Here is a 21,135-nt window from a genome sequence, read left to right on the forward strand (position 1 = left end):
GCCAAGTTTTGACAATATACCGAAACGGTTAAAATACATATTAAGGGCTTAAAGGATATATTACTGACTCTTAGACTTTTTTTAAGAAATGACAAGACACTACAAGGAAAACAAGCTTCAACAACGGTTTATGTCCGTTGTCTGATACCCTATTTTTCCGTTGACTATTGAGCCGCCGTCTGTTAGTTGGATCAGACAACGGCTAAAATCCATTGTCTGAGATTATACAGACAATGATTATGGATTAAGCCCGTTGTATTACATCCAGAAAAGACAACGTTTTTTGCTTGTTTTCGTCGTAACAAGCGACATTACTCAAGGGTTTTCACAAACTCAGAAAACCGTTGTGTAAGGTATAACATTAAAACCAATCCTACAACACTTATTATTGTATAAACGTTGTTGTGTATTCACATAGACAACAAAAATGAAATTGAACTCGTAGAACTTTTGTAATAAATTTCTACACACAACAGTTTTGGATTTTAATGTATGGCATGATCAGATACATACAACTGTTTATTTGTCCAAACATATTGCATGAATACCTTTGATACAATATCTTTGATACAATGGTTTACTAGTGTTGTGAGAGTTAATTTTGCACCAAAGTTTTATGTTCGAAAGCATTGTTTTAGTATTAAAGACATGATATTTTAATGAAGCTTGGCTGTTAAAAGTGTTGTCTTACTCAAAATATAACAAGTAATCAAATGAAGGTAACTTTACAAATCTGAACAAATACAATAGCCAATTGAACAAAGAAGGAAAGAAAAGAGACCAGCGTATATGCATAAAAATTACTACACATCATCTTGAATAAATATAATTTCAGCTTTGGAAGAAGCTCTTCAAAATCGCAGCAATTCTATTACCACGTTCAATTTTCCGTAGGAAACATATATCCTAGGTAAAACGCTCATCACCCAAGCACTGGAGAATTTTTAAGCAAAAAATTGAGGAATTCCATCTCATGTGGCACACCGGATAAATCTGAAATCTTCACCATTTTACGATTTTTTAATGTGCAACCAGTAGGGCAATCTGTCTCCCAAAAATTTATATCAGTTGCCATTCGATGAACTGTACATAATTGAAAGGGATGTAACATAATTATAAGCAATTAAATAAACAAGCACAAAGAGGTTGAATAACATTAGAGTTTAACTTACTGAAATTTGAAGTTCTTTTAAGTTTGGAGAGCTCAAAATCAAGCGAAGAACAACCAATATTCCTTTTACGTCTTCAAAGCTTACTTGATACAGTTGAATTAGCTTCAGATGGTCATAAGTTAATGGAACTTTCCCGAGTTCATATCCTATACTCATATACTGAACAAAGAGGGTAAACAAAAACAATGGTGAGTGTACAATAACATGTTCCCAATCTAATAAATCCAAAAGAAACTTTAATCAGCTTACCTTTGTAAAGTAGATTTTCCCAGTGACATTCTCAAGACATGGTACACCACCAAGAAACTTGTCAAAGTTGCAACCTGAACTTTTCTCAAAGGGCTCTGTCTTATCTCCAGTCATGTACATAGCAACAGAAACAACAGTTAGAAGGTGAACACAATGAGTGCCCCAAAACTTAAGGATTAGCCGGCAGTTGAGCATACAGGAATGTTACTGAGTGTCCACACATGCCATCATGTTGCTGTTATCATATTATCACCTCCTGTGCTTCTGCTACTTGTATTTAATTATTTAACACCACTCAAATTCAGCTCTTAATTTATGATTACCTCATTAAACTTGGTTAAGTATAGTTGTTCAGACTTTTAGCCTATAGTTGACAAATTGTAACTTCCAAAAACTGCATGACTACTGGGATTGCATCTTCTATAATTTATACACAATATAAAACAATGGTCAAAACAATTCTCTGTGCTCAAATTTTGAACATTCTGTAAATTGGTAGTGTTATTACCCACTTTCTGCAACAAGATACAACGAAAACATTAAGACATAACGGGATAAGAAACTGGTCGACGGGATGAAACTGGACGATGGTGAAGTGGACATGAACAACTCTAGCAGTTAGAGGATAAGCACGAAGACTTACACCTGTAACAACCACGATTCTGTAAAGTGGTAGTGTTATCATCTAAGGATATTTTCGCATCACCAATCTCTCGTGTTCTTTTTAATTTCATTGTTATTTCGTTATTGTTTAGTTAAGAATATAATCAACCAAACCTTAGCCTTTAACCTACAAATTTTGATTAAAATCTCACTTGCCTTTTAAATTGTATAAGGACCCAATGGAAATAGAAGAAATAGTTCAAGCAGTCCTTTTGCTTGAAGTAGTTCTGCAAAGGTCTGTCTAACAATTCAACAAGCCTCAACCATAAACAATATTACATTAACATTTATTCATCTTTTAAAATCATAACCAATAGCTTAAATTGAATATTGAGAACCAAAAGTACTTAACTAAAAAAGCTATCCTTCATTACTTTGCAATCCTTCACAAAAAAGGTTGTACTTTCTTCTTGAGCTTCAATTTTCCCCTCAACATATTCAATATATCTCAACCAGTCTACAAGTATGGCTCTCATTTTCTCATTAATTTCAGGTTGTGAATGTATGTAGTCAAAAAACCTGGTTTCATTCAACAAGAGAGAAGAGTTTGACAGGTCAGACCCCTTGCCTTTTATCTTGTAATATAGTACTAGAAAAAGGTTCAGGAAGAAATGGGAAGAAGTCATAAACACTAAACTGTCAACAAGTTATAAAATTACGATGTAAATACTTATGAAGTGCATTCATATCTCAACAAAAGGCCTCAACTAGTCTGACATCCTTATACAAAAGCAAATATAGGCATATAAAGAGTAACTAACAAAAAATACATTACTTAAAGGCAAAAAAGCAGGCAACAGTGTTATAATTAGACATCAATTAAAGGACTCGGACCAGTCTTAAACAGCAAAGTTCAAAGGCTATATGTCTAGGCGGGATGACTGAAACAGAAGTTTAAGATAATAGTGATGAACTTACGGGTTATGGCAATCAGTAGTGTCCTCGTTTACAAGAAGACTCCATTTCGTCCTTCCACAGCCACTGCACCCAAAATGCTTCACCTACATAACTTTATGCCCCAACATAAATTAAAACTCAATCCTCAACTGAAGCCCCAAACTAATAAAAGAATCATACCTAAAAATTGAATTACAAAAGGAAGAATAGAAAATAGAAAACAGACCCAAACCGAAGAAAAGTACACATACATCCAGATGTGTGTGATGCCTAGAGATATATACACTTACATTTATCTGGGCGTGTATGAAGTGTATTGGTTCTGGTTGTAAGATTGAGAGAGGGAGATAGAGGGGGAGAGATGGAGAGAAAGAGAGAGTTCGATCTGTTTATGATGTGAGATTGAATAGCGGCTGGTATGATGTTTAGGGATTAAGAAAAAAGGGGGAAACCAAAATCTGAGAAGGGGGAAATGAAATATTGGACGGTGGAGGGAAACAAATATCAGTCTTGATTGAGTAAAAATACATCAAATTTACAAGTAACCACATTCAAATAATAATCTTGTAAATCGAAAAAATCATTTTAAAAATTAATCCTGTAAATCGGGAACGAGTCTCGTTGTCAGGAGGGGTACTTTTACCCGATTTTTCTAATCCTGGCATGCAAAATGAATTTCAAATTTTTTAATAATTTTTTCTTATGACTAAAATCGATATATCTTAACATCCATATGGTTGGATCGTCGAAAAATCGTTTTTAAAAAATTAATCCTGTAAATCGTGAACGAGTCTCGTTGTCGGGAGGGGTACTTTTACCAGATTTTTCTAATCCTCACATGCAAAATGAATTTCAAATTTTTCAATAATTTTTTCTTATGACTAAAATCGATATATCCTAACATCCGTACGGTTCAATCGTCAAAAAAATCATTTGAATAATTAATCTTGTAAATCGGGAACGAGTCTCGTTATCGGGAGGGGTACTTTTACTGGATTTTTCTAATCCTGACGTGCAAGACGAATTTCAAATTTTTTAATAATTTTTTTATATGACTAAAATTGATATATCCTAACATCTGTACGGTTGGATCGTCGAAAAAATCATTTGAAAAATTAATCATGTAAATCGGGAACGAGTCTCGTTGTCCGGAGGGGTACTTTTACCCGATTTTTCTAATCCTGGCATGCAAAATGAATTTCAAAATTTTTAATAATTTTTTCTTATGACTAAAATCGATATATCTTAACATCCGTATGGTTGGATCGTCGAAAAATCATTTTTAAAAAATTAATCCTGTAAATCGTGAACGAGTCTCGTTGTCGGGAGGGGTACTTTTACCAGATTTTTCTAATCCTGACATGCAAGATGAATTTCAAATTATTTAATAATTTTTTCTTATGACTAAAATTGATATATCCTAACATCCGTACGGTTGGATCGTCAAAAAAATCATTTGAAAAATTAATCTTGTAAATTGGGAACGAGTCTCGTTGTCGGGAGGGGTACTTTTACTGGATTTTTCTAATCATGATGTGCAAGATGAATTTCAAAGTTTTTAATAATTTTTTCTTATGACTAAAATTGTTATATCTTAACATCCGTACGGTTGGATCGTCGAAAAAATCATTTTAAAAATTAATCTTGTAAATCGGGAACGAGTCTCGTTGTCGGGAGGGGTACTTTTACCTGATTTTTCTAATCCTGACATGCAAGATGAATTTCAAATTTTTTAATAATTTTTTCTTATGACTAAAATTGATATATCCTAACATCCGTACGGTTGGATCGTCAAAAAAATTATTTGAAAAATTAATCTTGTAAATTGGGAACGAGTCTCGTTGTCGGGAGGGGTACTTTTACTGGATTTTTCTAATCATGATGTGCAAGATAAATTTCAAATTTTTTAATAATTTTTTTATATGACTAAAATTGATATATCTTAACATCCGTACGGTTGGATCGTCGAAAAAAATCATTTTAAAAATTAATCTTGTAAATCGGGAACGAGTCTCGTTGTCAGGAGGGGTACTTTTACTGAATTTTTCTAATCGTGACGTGCAAGATGAATTTCAAATTTTTTAATAATTTTTTCTTATGACTAAAATCGATATATCCTAACATCCGTACGGTTGGATCGTCGAAAAATCATTTTAAAAAATTAATCCTGTAAATCGGGAACGAGTCTCGTTGTCGGGAGGGGTACTTTTACCAGATTTTTCTAATCCTGGCATGCAAAATGAATTTCAAATTTTTTAATAATTTTTTCTTATGACTAAAATCGATATATCCTAACATCCGTACGGTTGGATCGTCGAAAAATCATTTTAAAAAATTAATCCTGTAAATCGGGAACGAGTCTCGTTGTCGGGAGGGGTACTTTTACCAGATTTTTCTAATCCTGGCATGCAAAATGAATTTCAAATTTTTTAATAATTTTTTCGTATGACTAAAATCGATATATCCTAACATCCGTACGGTTGGATCGTCGAAAAATTATTTTAAAAAATTAATCCTGTAAATCGGGAACGAGTCTCGTTGTCGGGAGGGGTAGTTTTACCAGATTTTTCTAATCCTGGCATGCAAAATGAATTTCAAATTTTTTAATAATTTGTTCTTATGACTAAAATCGATATATCTTAACATCCGTATGGTTGGATCATCGAAAAATCATTTTAAAAAATTAATCCTGTAAATCGGGAACGAGTCTCGTTGTCGGGAGGGGTACTTTTACCAGATTTTTCTAATCCTGACATTCGAGATGAATTTCAAATTTTTTAATACTTTTTTCATGTGACTAAAATGAGTATTTCTTAACATCCGTACGGTTGGATCCTCTAAAAAATCATTAAAGAAATTTATCTTTTTCATCAGGTATGAAAAAAATCTAGTACGAGGCAACACCCAACGTTTTTTTATGAAAAAGTCTTGTTTGAAATAAATTGTGACAACAGGGTTTTTGATAAAAACCGTTGTCTTAGATGATCAACTTTTTTAAATCTTACGGCTGATATTAAATCTACTTTTAATCAACGGCTCTAATTACACCAACTCAACAATCCAAGTGAATGTTTTTTCCCCAATCACATGGTGCCACCTCATCACAAGCAACACTTCAGAAATTTCAAGAATCAGACTTACAGACAACGGTTTTTATGAAAAAAGGTTGTCTTAGATGAACATTGACAACATTTATTTGAACAAAAGCTGTTGTGTAAGCGTAGCAGCGTTTTTTAATCTAATGGCTGATATTAAATATACATTCAATCAACTGCTCTTATTACACCAACTCAGCAATCCAAGTGAATGTTTTTTCACCAATCACATGGTGCAACCTCATCACAAACAAGTGTGAAAAAATCTTTTAAAAAATTTATCTTGTTCATCGGGAACGAATCCCGTGTTGGGAAGAGGTGCTTTTACCAGATTTTTCTAATCCTGACATTCGAGATGAATTTGAAATTTTTTAATACTTTTTTCATGTGACTAAAATAAGTATATCTTAACATCCGTACGGTTGGATCGTTGAAAAAATCATTTAAAAAAATTATCTTGTTCATCGGGAAAGAATTTCATGTTGGGAAGTAGTGCTTTTACCAGATTTTTCTAAACCTGACATTCGAGATGAATTTGAAATTTTTTAATACTTTTTTCATGTGACTAAAATAAGTATATTTTCACATCCGTACGGTTGGATCGTCAAAAAAATCATTTAAAAAATTTATCTTGTTTATCGGGAACGAATCCCGTGTTGGGAAGTAGTGCTTTTACCAGATTTTTCTAATCTTGACATTCGAGATGAATTTGAAATTTTTTAATACTTTTTTCATGTGACTAAAATAAGTATTTCTTAACATCCGTACGGTTGGATCATCTAAAAAATAATTTTAAAAAATTATCTCTTTTATCGGGTATGGAAAAAAATCTAGTACGAGGCAACATCCAACGGTTTTCTATGAAAAAGTCTTGTCTGAAATAAATAGTGACAACAGTTTTTTGAAAAAAAACCGTTGTTTTAGATGATCAACTTTTTTAAATCCTACGGCTGATATTAAATCTACTTTTAATCAACGGCTCTAATTACACCAACTCAACAATCCAAGTGAATGTTTTTTCACCAATCACATGGTGCCACCTCATCACAAGCAATGCTTCAGAAATTTCAAGAATCAGACTTACAGACAACGATTTTCTATGAAAAAAGGTTGTCTTAGATGAACATTGACAACATTTATTTCAACAAAAGCTGTTGTGTAAGCGTAGCAGCGTTTTTTAATCTAATGGCTGATATTAAATATACTTTCAATCAACTGCTCTTATTACACCAACTCAGCAATCCAAGTGAATGTTTTTTCACCAATCACATGGTGCCACCTCATCTCCTCTTAATGATACCAGCTCACCAATACAAGTGACAATGGTTTTATGAGCAAAACGCTTGTGTGATGTCGTGACATACAACAGAATAAAAACACTTGTATGTCAAGTGATATTTAGACAACACAATGGAAGTACGTTGTTTGATTCCAGCTTAACTAATCCATTGAGAAAACACTTGTCTCATTCCAACAACGGTGTTTCACAACGTTGTCTCCATTACTTTCAGACAATGCAAAATTAAACTGTTGTACAAACTACCTCATTTGCACAACATATCTTTAGAAAGGCTTGTCTGTGTCGATTACCTAGACAATAGTTTTTAAAGCATTGTAGGAAAGATGAAATCTTTTTATTTAAACAACACCTTATCTCATAAAACGGTTGTCTGATACGATATGCTAGACAACAGTTTTAAACCTATTGTAGTAAAGGGATTCACACAACACCCGTTTTCTGGTTTTTAAAAAACTGTTGTGTAAAATTTCTGGGCAACACTTTTTTGGTCAAGCGTTGTCTGATGGGTGTTGTCTGATGGCATTTTTCTTGTAGTGAGAGTCAGAGACTCCTATTGGAGTTGCTTTTAGGTATTTTCTTATATTTGTAAACAAACTATGTTTTATACATAAATGTTCACGTTAAATGATGTAATTTAAATATTACCGACTCTTAGACTTTTTTTTAAGAAATGACAAGAGTCAGAGACTCCAATTGGAGTTGCTCTTATGTATTTTCTTATATTTGTAAACAAACTATGTTTTATACATAAATGTTCAGGTTAAATGATGTAATTTAAATATTACTGACTCTTAATTTTTTTTTAAGAAATGACAAGAGTCAGAGACTCCTATTGGAGTTGCTATTACTTATTTTCTTATATTTGTAAACAAACTATGTTTTATACATAAATGTTTAGGTTAAATGATGTAATTTAAATATCACTGAATCTTAGACTTTTTTTTAAGAAATGACAAGAGTCACAGACTCCTATTGGAGTTGCTCTTACATATTTCCTTATATTTGTAAACAATCTATCTTTAATATATAAATGTTCAGGTTAAATGATGTAGGAAGATTTTTGGTACATATCAATTATGTAATGAAACGCTATAAGAGCACATATATGCTTAAGCTAAGGAGCGTGATTATGTAACTAGAGCAAAATGGGATATCACACCATTAACTTTGAGAGACAATGCAGAGGCTAAAGACTATAAAGACTATGTATGATCATGCTAAACCTCTAGCTATCATCAATTATTAGTTCGAATCAATAAAAACTCCTTGCCACCATTCATTTTTCTAAAAACTACTTGCCACCATTCATTTTTTATTTGCTTCAATATCTGTTTGTTACGTGGATTTCATCATTTTTTTATGAAGAATTTTTTTATGCAGGGATTTCCTTTTAGTCATTGGTAGGCATTTTTAAAAACGCCAATTTCTTGTGAATTTAAATATTAAATTATTAAATTTATTTTTGACAATCATACTCAATTAATTTAAAAATTGGAAATTACTAAATCGAACAAGCAACCTTCATTCACAACCAAACATCATCTCTACTTATTTCCATATTTACTTTTCCTCGTACTATATAAATACGATCCGTATGTATAAAGTTTTTTTGCTAATTAAACTCAAATTAATATTGATTAAATTTCAATCTAGTTAAGCAGAAGGCAAGTTATAGGGTTTGATAGTTTAAAGAAAAAAGTTGTAGTGTTTGATACAGTTTTGTGCATTAATCATTCATTACAATCATATAGATTTTACTTATTTTTTTTACTTAAACACACTCGCACACCGGCAACAAGATACATCCGCTTTACAATAAGAGGTGTTGGGTAGTAGAAGATTTGACTTGTAGCATGCAACGGAAGAAGGGAGTTGAAGATATGACCAACAATTCATGGTTGAAGCAAAAGAACAAGGTAGAAGATTCACCTAACAAGAATCCAAATCAGGGAATACGGTCTATAGAGCCGATAACTCTCAAAGTAAAACCTTTTTCCACCAGAAAGAGGTGTTGATTAAATGATGCACGAAGATATTTTGGTAACACTAGAAAGAGTCAGCAAAAGTTACCTCGTCAAGGTTAATTTTATATCTCTTTTCACTCCACTTTGCATTCATTCATCTTAATTCGTCTAGATCTTAACTCATTATCAATTAACATTGGAACCCGCAATTCCATATAAATCAGGCTTAATTTGAAAAAATTGTAATGGGTTTTTTTTCACTAATAGGGATTTCATTCAATCATGTACTCCCTCTGTTAGGTAATGAAAGAATTGGATAATAAAGAAATCAAAGTTTCAAGGTTGCAAGGATTTGGTCTTTCAAAGCATAAGGTACAATGGTTTGAGTATGTAAGCAATCTGATTTAGTGTTTGGTATTTAGTTTGCATGTATTTGTGGAGTAGTATCTTGTATCTGTGGTTCGTATTCGGGGATTTATCAATCAATGGTTTAGAAAGAATAAGGTTTACGGTTCAAAGATCAATAGCAGGAATCAAGGTTTAGGGTTCAGTGTTTTAAAGCACTTGCAATATAGGACTATCAATAATCTACAATATATCTCGAGAAAGTTCAGAACACTTGTCTAGTACTAGCTTGCTATACTTCACCAATATTAATCACAATCTCCTACTCCTCGACAATCTGTTTCCCTTTCGTACGCCTTGCCTCTTCTGCTCACATAACATAAGTATCTATGAATACTCAACTCATATGATTCTATTTGGTATACAGTTCTATCTACCCTTCATTTTACCCAAATCCGACTAACGGAGGTAAAGTTATACCATTTTCAAGCTGATCTTGATCGAAGAGAAGATTTATACCATGATGAGTACATCTTCAATCTGTACCAGCATCATTTGAATTAGAAATTTTACACATCGTTCCAGGATATCCATATCAATAATTATGCATGTTTGAATCAAATATAGAGTACTCTTGGTCTCCCAAAAGATCATGAAACAACCCATGTTATCCTTAGTCCTATGAATGGTTCCAGCAGAAAAGTTGTGAGTATATTTGAAAGTGACTTTATCAAGTGGCATGGAGCCGAAGCTTATCCCTTTACCATAGAAGAGATCCAACAAGTGGCGCGTGAAGATGAAGCTATGCGTAGTGGCAAACATGATTTGGGAAACTTTTTATGCAGGCAAGGTCGTGATTTTGTGATCTCAAATGATTGCACAAAGGTACTTTCATTGGCTATGATATGTGCACAATTTTAAATTTCAATTTAGGTCAAAGTTTAAAATTATATATTTTTAGGGGCCCAAACTTGACATGTGTAAAAGCTTAATTAGATTAACAATTTAAACTTAATTAAATTGAGTCATTGTGACAACACTTTTGAGCATCCTTTCAAGAACTTTTCTATGCCCCGTTTTGTAATTTCTTACATAAAGTGCTATCTTAACAAAAAAAATCTGATGGAATGAAATCAGGTACCTATTTCTGAACTGCTACAGAAGACTGTTTGCCTCTTATTTTATGAAAATAATTTAGAGTGCAGAGAATGGAAGGAGGAACTGAAGCAGGTTTATGAAGTACGCAAAAATTTCGAGGTAGTGGTTGTGTTCCCTGTTACTTTTGGGTAGCGTGTCTTTATTCAATCGGGATGATTCAAAATAAATGGAAACGCGAGTTAGAATTCTGGAAAGTCTTCGCCGACATGCCATGCAGTCCCTTTTGAAGATCCCAAATGTAGGCAGTTGTGGCGAGTCTTTATGCGCACAAAACAGTGCAATGATTCTAATGCATCGAACTTGTTCATAATTCACTCTAAAGAAAAGTACTTCGAGGAAAATGGATTTTAGGTCCTGAAGGAAACTGGATTCACAAATTATCCTTTTATTGGGGTGGAGGTTGTACCGAGTGCAATTGCAATAAGAGGGAAGAAATTGTCGTCTATTTGACTATTTTAGAACCAAATATTGAGCTACTTCATGCTAGGGATTTGGATGATGCTTAGGGATTTGGATGATGCTAAAGGAGGACTGTTAGTTCATTACATAGATATAACGATTTTCTTTATGCATATCTATATATTGTATTCTCGTTGACACTGTTTTTCCCCGTGTAGGAGAAATTTAAAGTCTGCAAACTCTTTGGGGCTCCAGTTGTGTTCGTATTTGTACGAGCTTCAGGATGTAGTGAATTTCTATCCAGATTACAGTATTATCATTTAGTTGCAAGTTGGACTATTGATAAGTTTGAGGTAGTTTACATTCCAATGAATGAATCTGATAAGGAATTCACTCTGGTGGTAGTGACTTTTGGATCTTTTGGACATTATTTTGATCAAGGAATTACTTATAGCAACAGTTACGACGCAGCACTTGAGCTGTTTTTGAAGACCTTTCCATTTAAGTACGACAACGAGAAGGAAAACTTTGAAAGTGTATTTAGGACAACCCGTCCTATATCTTTTCCATTGAACAGTGAAAGTGAGAAAGAAGACGGATGAATAGTTTACGCCCCGTTTCGTTAATTCCTGTTTTTAGTTTTTTATGCAATTTCAAATATGCTTGTCATAGAAATTTAAAATTTTGAGCCCAATAAAATATTTTCAATGTTAAGGGCCCATTTGTTGTTAATTCTAGAAAATTTATTTAAAAAGATACTCTAAAAGACATATAAGCTGATTATTCAAAAAAAATAATCTTTAAATTTCTATAATAAATACGGTAGGGGCCAGAAAATTTATTCTTTTAACGAAATTGTTGATCGGTTCAGATTAAATATACATAGTCTGTGGAGAACTGGGGATGGAAAAATTAATTATTTGAAGAAATTTCTCCTTTACCAAATATTCAATAATTGAGTTTTTGCTAGAATACCAAATCTAACCCCAAATTTGGGTGCCAAGCAAATTATAAATGTGAGTTCAAGCAGATTACACGAGAACAAAACAGGGGAACAAATATTTTATATAAAACAGTGGGCTTCTCTATGTTGTAAAGCACCTGTTACTCAGCAACAGCCAAAATTTCAAGAGTACAGCCTAATACTTGCCAAATTTTCATAAATGCATACACCTCTACATGCACAAAAACGTTTGTATAACTGTTGGTATCTTCGGAATAGAGTTCATTACTAAATATTACTACTCTCTCTCAATCCTTGCTTTCTATTTAAACCCGAGTTCAAGAACTCTGAATTTCTTGATTGTTTTAAGGTGCAGTTATGGGGAATTGTTGTCTACCGTTGATTAGACACTTTGGCAATGATGAAGATGCATTGGAAAGTTTACCATTGCATAGTGAAGGTAATTGGAGTCATGGGATATTAAGGCACAATTCTCTTTCTACGTATACTTCCTTTCCAAACTATTCGCCTTCTTGGAATAAAGAGAATCGAAAGAAAAAGGCTCTGTATGCTTTCCGCGGGTGTCATCCTGGCATTGGAAGAATTCCTAAAGGTGGTGAGGCTGAGCTGATTGCAGCAGGGTGGCCTTCATGGATGGTTGAAGATGCCAGTGAAGCTATAAGGGAATGGATTCCACGAAAATTAAAGTTTTTTCAGAGATTACGACAAGTATACTCCTATCCTTGCTTGTTTTCTATTTAATTAAGTTTATTTTGTTATCTCTTAATATTTAAAGGTGAGATCTTGCGAGAGCCTAATGGTTAAACTCTTAGTATACGCATATGTGTGTCTGAGTCTAAAAAATTATTTTATTGGCCTTTATTTATATTATTGAATAAAATTTCTTACATCAATAAATCATTTATCCCATTCTGGTGAAACTGTTGATTAGCAATCAGCTCACAGTACGATACGAGACTCGAACCCGAGTCCCTCCCTAAACCGAGCTCTGATACCATGTTAAGTAACCAGTCACACTAAAACCTTAAGGTCATAGAGGAAGGCCCGAACAGGATCTTATATTCTTTAATGGATGCATATGTAAATGAGTATATAAATTTTTGTTATTGGCCTTTATTTACAAAATAATTAAAATTTCTTACGTAGCTAACTCTGAACCGGTTGATCCCTTCAAATCATTAGATCATGTGTCCCTTTCACCGGTAAAACTGTTGATTAGCAATCAGCTCTCTGTATATATGTAATTCAGTACATCGTCAACTTGTCTCCTCATAATTAGTAATGTTTTACTGTCATTATGGATGGTTTTTTTGTAGTATTTCCTTGAGTAGCTGATTCAAAATCTTGGTTGACTGACTTAATTTCTCTTTGCAGATTGGTGAAGGCAGCCATGTTTATCAGGCACTTGATCTCGAGAATCAGAGAATCGTTGTATTAAAGAAGATCAGAGTCAACATTTTGGAACCTGAAACCATTCGCTTCATGTCCAGAGAGATTAGAATTCTACGCAGTCTACACCATCCTAACATTATAAAATTGGAAGGTGTAGTTGTATCAGAGTTTTCATACAGTTTGTACCTTCTGCTGGAGTACATGGAACATGATCTTGCAGGGCTTGGTTCCACTGGCCTCAAGTTTACCGAAGCTCAGGTACTCATACAACGTATTTTACACTTTTCTATGCAAAAATAATAATATTTAGGAAAAAGTAATACATTTTTCTCTTAATGTGAAATCACATTTTCTCAAGTATCTTCATGCTTTGTGATACGCAATTTAAGATATTGTTGTACATAGAAGTGTACTTGGGACTGTGATTCATTGAGATGCAAGTGTAAGATTTTTTTTATCTTTATATATAAAAAAAATCAACCTTTTGCAGGTCAAATCTTACATGAAGCAAATTTTATGCGGACTTAACTACTGCCACCGTCAGGGGATTCTGCATCATGATATCAAAGGTTTCCAACCTTCTCTGACAGGCTCCAACATTCTGCTTGATGGCAATGGGCACTTAAAAATTGCAGACTTCGGGTTGGGAAACTTTTACAATCCGCAAAAAGTTCGCCCTCTGTCAACTAGTGTCATTACTCTTTGGTACCGAGCACCTGAGTTATTACTTGGCGCCACTTGCTACAGTGGTGCTATAGATTTATGGAGTGCTGGTTGTGTTCTTGGTGAATTGTATACAGGAGAACCTATCTTCCAAGGGACAACGGAGGTATACATGATTTGTTAATGTGTTACAGAAGTATAAACATGTATTGGCTACTAGAAAGATACATAACTGAAAAAAGTTTGCTCTTACAGTCTATAGAAATATAAGGCAATGCCTGATACTATAACTTCTAAGGGAAGTAGTCCTTCACTTTTGGAATATACATTATGACCTCTTGAATGCAAACCATACCTTAATTTTTTTTGCGGGAGTCTGTATGCACATTTCGCAGGATAATAAATTAGGGAGACAGTTATTTTATTTCAAGCCAGGGTGAGGAAAAAGAAGGGTGACGCATTGCGCGTAGGCCAAATATTATTTCTACATTTTCCTGCCATAGCCAGAAAGTAATGCACCCAATGAAAGAGTTGGCCAGCATGACCTAGTTCATTTACTACATCAATTTTTCTATTACAATTGAATGATGAAGTTGCTATATTTCTGTCGATTAGGTGGATCAGCTGCTTAGAATATTCATGATCTGTGTCTCACCTTCAGAGCACTACTGGAGAAAATTGAAATGGTATCCTGCAGACATCATTGATCCTCAAAAACATTTTAGAAGACGTGTTGCAGAAAATTTCAAAGCCTTTCCTGCACCAGCACTAGCACTGCTTGAGTCCCTTCTATCCATAGACCCTTCAGCTCGAAAGTCTGCAGTTGATGCTTTGAATAGTGAGGTACTAAGTAGTTCTGCGAAGTTATATAATATTTTCTTATTATAGACTCTGAGAATTTTTTTTCTTTCCTAAAAGTATTTTCTCTTGCAGTCCATCAACTCTGTAATTTTCTGCCTGTTATTATATTTAATATGCATTTGAACCCTTTGCTTTTTCCTTGTTGAGCTACCTATTGATGCACAACCTGGTTTTTATTGCAGTTCTTTTTGTCAGAACCTCTTCCAAGTAAACCTGAAGAGTTACCAGAGTAAAATACTAGTCAATATTGTAAATGAAACACTACCTGAATATGAGTGCCCGGATACCACGTAAAGTTAGGTTCCTGTGATATTTGATCGTACTCCCAGTATCATGCCTAAATGAAATTCAGCCAGTGCACAACTCCCATTCGCCAGCCACACTTGCCTATTGTAACAAATCCAAGTCAGTGAACCACTGCTTCAACAGCTTTAAAAAGTTGAGATGGGTGAAACTTACTGGTCCAGCATGAATCGCTTTCCTAACTGTTTCATCATTCAGCCATGAAGTTGCAACTTCATCATCCTGAGTTTTATGTTTCTACAGCTGTCATAGCCATTGAACTTTTATCATGTCCCTCGATAGGCGTGAGCTGATTTATCTTAGCTAGAGAAATGTTTAATATTATAATGTACAATCCTATTGGAACTTGTAGAGAAGCCGCTGGAGGGAACAAGGGTAACATATATGATGTCAAAGGGGAAGGGACATCTAGATCTAGAGCCATTCCAGCTCTTCGTGTTAACGCAGAATTATACCGCTCAATGCTGGTAAGTTTTTCTTACTAAGAATAAATCTTTTGTACCTGGTTCGTACATTATTCATTGAGTTGGTAATTAATTTGAATGCAGACGGAAAGGGTTGAGGTAAAGTTCAAGCCTTCTAGCGTTGAAGCTGCTTCTGGAATTCCAAATGAAATTAGAGGTCCTGGGGAGTGATGGGACTTTTCACAAATGAGCATCAAATTCTGGAGCGTGGGCTTAGGTCACCGAGTTGTCCGAGAAAAGTTTGGTAAAGATGTTGATGGCATTCCCGGGACATCAGCTTGAGCTGACTTATCCACAGCCATAAGCAGAATATTTCCTACATGTATGTTGTACATGGATTTGCTCATCTCCTGTGTGTTTCCCAACAAGTATTCAAAATAACAGTACCATAAAACTCATGTAATACCCGGATCATGATATTTTCGATTATCTTCCTTGAAATTGTGATATTTTCTAAATTATTTCCTTTGTTTTGGATCTCAAAATTTGTATTCAATTATAAAAAAGGCATCTCCCAAATTTATTAAAAAAACAGTTCCTAAATAATATGTGATCTATCTCCCAATTTGGTATATCTAGTATCGTGCATTTGTTTAATAGGTAAATGCTTCTGTGGGAAGAAGTTGAGAAGATTCTAGTACTTCCTTGATATAGTAAAAATTGTGCTTTATCTTCAGTTTTGAAAAAATACGGAGGGGTACTTTATGAGAGGCTTAGATTGGTACAAGTGTTCTTTTTTCAACCTCTAATCACCTGCATCATTTCCCAAGTTTGCGAGCTAAAATTGTGCTGACATGGAACTTTTGATTGCTTAATATATTTGCGAAGTTTTGACAATTTACCGAAACAGTTAAAATACATATTGAGTGCAAAAAAATATATTTTAAATACTTAATTTAGTTTAAGAGCAATTTAGAATGTTACTACATTTGCAAATTGTAATATTATTATATAACTCTGTTTTTTAAGAAATGACAAGAGTCAAACACATGTCATGTGTCTGTTGCAGATGCTCTTATGTATTACTTTGCATTTGTAAACGAAACATTGGAGATGCTCATGTATTTTCTTGCATACGTAAACAAACTGTTTTTATGCCTATATTTCTTGGTTAGATATAAGGAGATTTTTGGTGCATATCGAGTATGTGATGAAACGCGAGAAGAATAAATTCATGATCTAAGTAATGCATGATCATGCTACTACCCTCTTGAGAATGCAAGATGACATGATCATGTTATTGGACCGCATAATGATGGATTGTTTACGTTATTTTTCGGTAAGCTTTTCAATACTCGTTTAAAGTATAGTTTCATAATATTTTTTTTAATTTTTTTTTGAATAAGAGTTTTATGTTTAAACTTTTATTCAAAAAAAATTTGAAATATTAGGAAACTATACTTTATAGAAGTCTCGAAATGCGTGCCGAATAGTAACGTAAACATCCCAGTGGGACGGAGGGAGTATATAATTTAAAATTTTGATATAATGTTGTGGATTGATTTATAATTTTGATAATATTTACGTTGATACATGTAATGACACGTCTCATTATCTAAATTTGTGTTGGAAAGTTTTGCTAAAATGGTGGAGAAGTGGCGGGAACGTATATAAATTGAGTATGTGCTGCAAATGCTTGATAACATTCACATTTGTTAAATGTCTTATTCATGTCCTTGAAATAATACTTGAGTTTGAGTTATCTAAAATTTTTACAAATTATGCATATTAATTTAAATATCAAAATAATACATAACATATTAAAAAAATTATAAGAAAAATCACCTCATCTACCAAATTGGTACCGCTTGCACTATGCCTTTTACTTTGATTCTTTGCAAAATGCCATTTTTTAACAATCTTTTTAGTGGTGTCCAATGTGAGTCGAGGGTAGTTTTGGAACGAGGTTCAGCGCGAGAATTTTCGGGAGTGTCACACCAATTTCGAGCATAATCTTCATGAATTCGCCCCCACAAATTATTTTTGTTTTAGTATCGACCCGTGATTGGATCAATACATTGTCGAGTCCAAGAAACACATAATTATAATTATTCGGATGAAAGCCAATTAGTGCCCATTTCTTGAAATATATATGATCACAAAAAATACGAAAAATATGAAAGCAAATATGAGTATTGAAAAATTGTTTTACAAATGAAAATTGAGGGCTACTATTTATAAGCCAAAAAATATGACTGTTATTACCTAAAATTATAGTTATTGGGGGGAAATATAGTTGTTATGCATGACACAAAGTAAAGAAAAGTGGTTACTTTTTGTGGGTTCCATTGATTGATAGACATGGGCAAGTCTTTTGGAAATTCATGGACTAAATGATAAATTGAGTGACGAGGAGTAATTGATGGAGTTAAAAAAGAAGGGTGCATACTACTTTATTAAAAAAATGAAAAGAGCCCATGAATTAACTATTTTTTTGTTGGTGTATATGCTCTAAATATAAGCATGGACCTGATTATGATATTAGAAGGTATGTGAAAGATGCCCTAGTTGAGTGATTTATAGTTAAATTTTTCCTAAATTGAATCGATTCACAGAATGAAGTCAAGGCTGGAGTGGAGAATGTTCCTTTCACGTACATACAATACAAGCATAAAAGTTAAAATTCCCATCAATGCCAAGAATACATATTCAAATATCAAGTAATTCCTCTAAAAAACAAAATATAAGCATTTAAAGAACAAAATAAACATGCATACCACTACAACAAATTAGGACATTTACGATGGCAAATTTATGATGAAAATGTTAGATGTGCCTAACTTACGATGAAACAAGAATATGTCAGCATCGTATGTGATTTCCTGGAGCAAAAAACAAGTTGCAGACTGGCAGTTAGCAAATAAAAGAAACTCGAGTATGCAGATTGGTGGAGAGAACGAGGCAAGGAGTGAGCACAAATGGAAACCTCCAGAGGTAAATCAGCTTAAAATCAACGTGGATGCGTCAGTAGTGGGAGGGCAAGACTTTTTTTCAGTTGGTATGGTTCTGAGAGATCACCAAGGTCAATACATTGCAGGTAAAACAATGCGGTTTGCTGGTGTTGTTTCGGTCGTGGAAGCAGAGTTAACAGGCATCTTGGAAGCTATGTTGTGGTCTCAGGAATTGGAAGGTGATCATATTACTGTTGAGAGTGATTCTCTGATTAGTGTCAATGCAATCAATCAAGGACAGGCTAACCTACTGGAGAGTGGGGACTTGATGCAGCATTGTCAAGAGTTGTTAAGAAATAATGGTAGGCTTGTAGTTAATCATGTTAAAAAGCAGGCGAACAAGGTAGCGCACAAACTTGCTAGGTTTCCTTGTGAGCTTAGTTGCTTTATTGTAATCCCGTCTCCTCCATCATGTTTGTTGGAGACATTATTGTCGGATGTTTTGGCTTAATGGAATTCTATTTCTCAAAAAAAAAAAAAAAAAAAAAAACTTTTTGTCGTAAAATCTTACGACAAATGATTTTTTGGTGTAAGTTTATTAAAATATTATTAAAACTTATGGTCAAATCGAATAAAAAAAATCAATTTAACTAAGTTAAGATTATATCCTAGCTAGTTTGGGATCAATTTAACAACTAAGATGTAACACAGCCATCAAAATCGACATGGTTAAACAAATTTACAGCAAGAACATACCTTGAAGTATTGGAAAAATATAGTGTTTAAAATATCAAATGGATGCAATCCTTCCTCGTTATATTTATCAAAAAAAATTAAAAAATTCTTCCTCGTTAAGATAATCCATACTTTCCGATTTACAAAAGAAAATCCAACGCCATCCTGGTGTACAAGTAAACCTCGACAAATTAATATCCTCGTGACAATAAAAAATTATTAACTAATCAATAAATTAATTAATAGATAAATTAATAATTTATTAATTTATCAATATATATTATTTTTAATTTTTTAAACCATAAATTTATAAATAGATAAATATCGTAAATTTATTGATTACTATGAATTAATGGATGAAAATGAAGCAGTGACAGAATTGTTATAATGAACAGATAATTAGCAGAGAAAATGCGAAAGAAGATGAAGCGGGAGATGACAGAATTGAGCTGCAGAATTGAGCTGCATATACATAGTACACAAGAGATGGAAGATGACGAAACTATTTACTTAAAGAAACAATGATATTGTGTAATTGCCTTTTGTAATATATATAGAGTACACAAGAGCTCGATAATGCACTAATAAGGATGCAAGATGAAGTCCATGGATAAATCAATTTCAAAAGGAAACAAGTTTACGTCAAAGTCTTATTTTAAAAGTAAATCTTAAAATAAATATATTATTTTGATATAAGATCATTTTATTAATTTATATATTATATGGGACTTGTATGTTTTAATAAAAAATTATTATCTTATAAATTTAACAAATTTTCAATTTATATTAAAGGGGCCGAGTCGGAACTATAAAAAATATTATTTAATCGAGAGTATTAATTTATCGAGGTTTAACTGTATATATTGTATGTAATTCTTTCTGACTCGTGTAAATAAGAGCATATATATATATAGGGTCTTACTCCATTGAGAACCTTTTTTTGGTGAGATATGAGATCTAATCACAATCTTAAAAAATTAAATCTATTTTAAATCTAGACCATTCATTTTTATCTAATCATCTTCTCCAACCTTCATCTCTTCCATCTTCTTCTTTCTACTTACCACCCACCACCACCTCCAACAACCAGCAACCACCATTTTTGGCCACCACCACCACCACCGGCGACTATCACCACCACCTCTGACGACCATCAGAAAATCACCAGCGTCAAATAAAAAATCACCACCGTTAAATAAAAATCACCACCGGAAAATCAAAAATCACCCCCCAAAAATGAAAAATTACCATCGTCCAACAAAAATCACCACACTCAGCCACTATTTCTCTCTACCAGATCCAACCACCAGCTTCATTCATCACCTTCGACAACCAACATCATAACAAAATCACCACAAATAAACTATAAACACCACAACCATCACACCACCTCCTACAAAATCACCAAAATCAACACAACCATCATAAAACTCAACAAAACTTAATGGAAATAACTCGATCAATAATATAGAATCACCAAGTAATTACCAGGTTGTATAAAATCATAAACACTGAATGAAAATATGAGAAAAATTAAATCATGTTACTAGATTTAGATGAGAGTTCAATTAATCGGAGTTTCATCAGAAATCGGGTCGGAGTTTTTAGAGCGTGTCTTAG

At 33.4% G+C, this 21,135-nt stretch overlaps 1 protein-coding gene across 1 annotated transcript; it reads left to right on the forward strand.

Annotated features, from left to right (window-relative positions):
- Nucleotides 1-12,487: 12,487 nt before the first annotated feature.
- LOC141705696 (putative serine/threonine-protein kinase At1g09600) lies at nt 12,488-16,399 on the forward strand. Its single transcript, XM_074508583.1, has 6 exons — nt 12,488-12,914; nt 13,581-13,856; nt 14,089-14,427; nt 14,877-15,104; nt 15,305-15,892; nt 15,974-16,399. Exons 1-5 carry the CDS (start codon nt 12,564-12,566, stop codon nt 15,353-15,355), a joined length of 1,245 nt encoding a protein of 414 aa, XP_074364684.1. The 5' UTR covers nt 12,488-12,563; the 3' UTR covers nt 15,356-15,892; nt 15,974-16,399.
- The last annotated feature ends 4,736 nt before the right edge of the window (nt 16,400-21,135 follow it).

The sequence above is a fragment of the Apium graveolens genome, chromosome 2 (assembly GCF_009905375.1).
Source record: "Apium graveolens cultivar Ventura chromosome 2, ASM990537v1, whole genome shotgun sequence".
NCBI classification, from domain to species: Eukaryota; Viridiplantae; Streptophyta; class Magnoliopsida; order Apiales; family Apiaceae; genus Apium; species Apium graveolens.

Coding starts and splice junctions, on each gene's coding strand:
- LOC141705696 (XM_074508583.1), top strand. CDS start 12,564: ATGGGGAATTGTTGTCTACCGTTGATTAGACACTTTGGCAATGATGAA. Junction 13,857..14,088: donor TCAAGTTTACCGAAGCTCAG/GTACTCATACAA, acceptor AACCTTTTGCAG/GTCAAATCTTACATGAAGCA. Junction 14,428..14,876: donor TCTTCCAAGGGACAACGGAG/GTATACATGATT, acceptor TCTGTCGATTAG/GTGGATCAGCTGCTTAGAAT.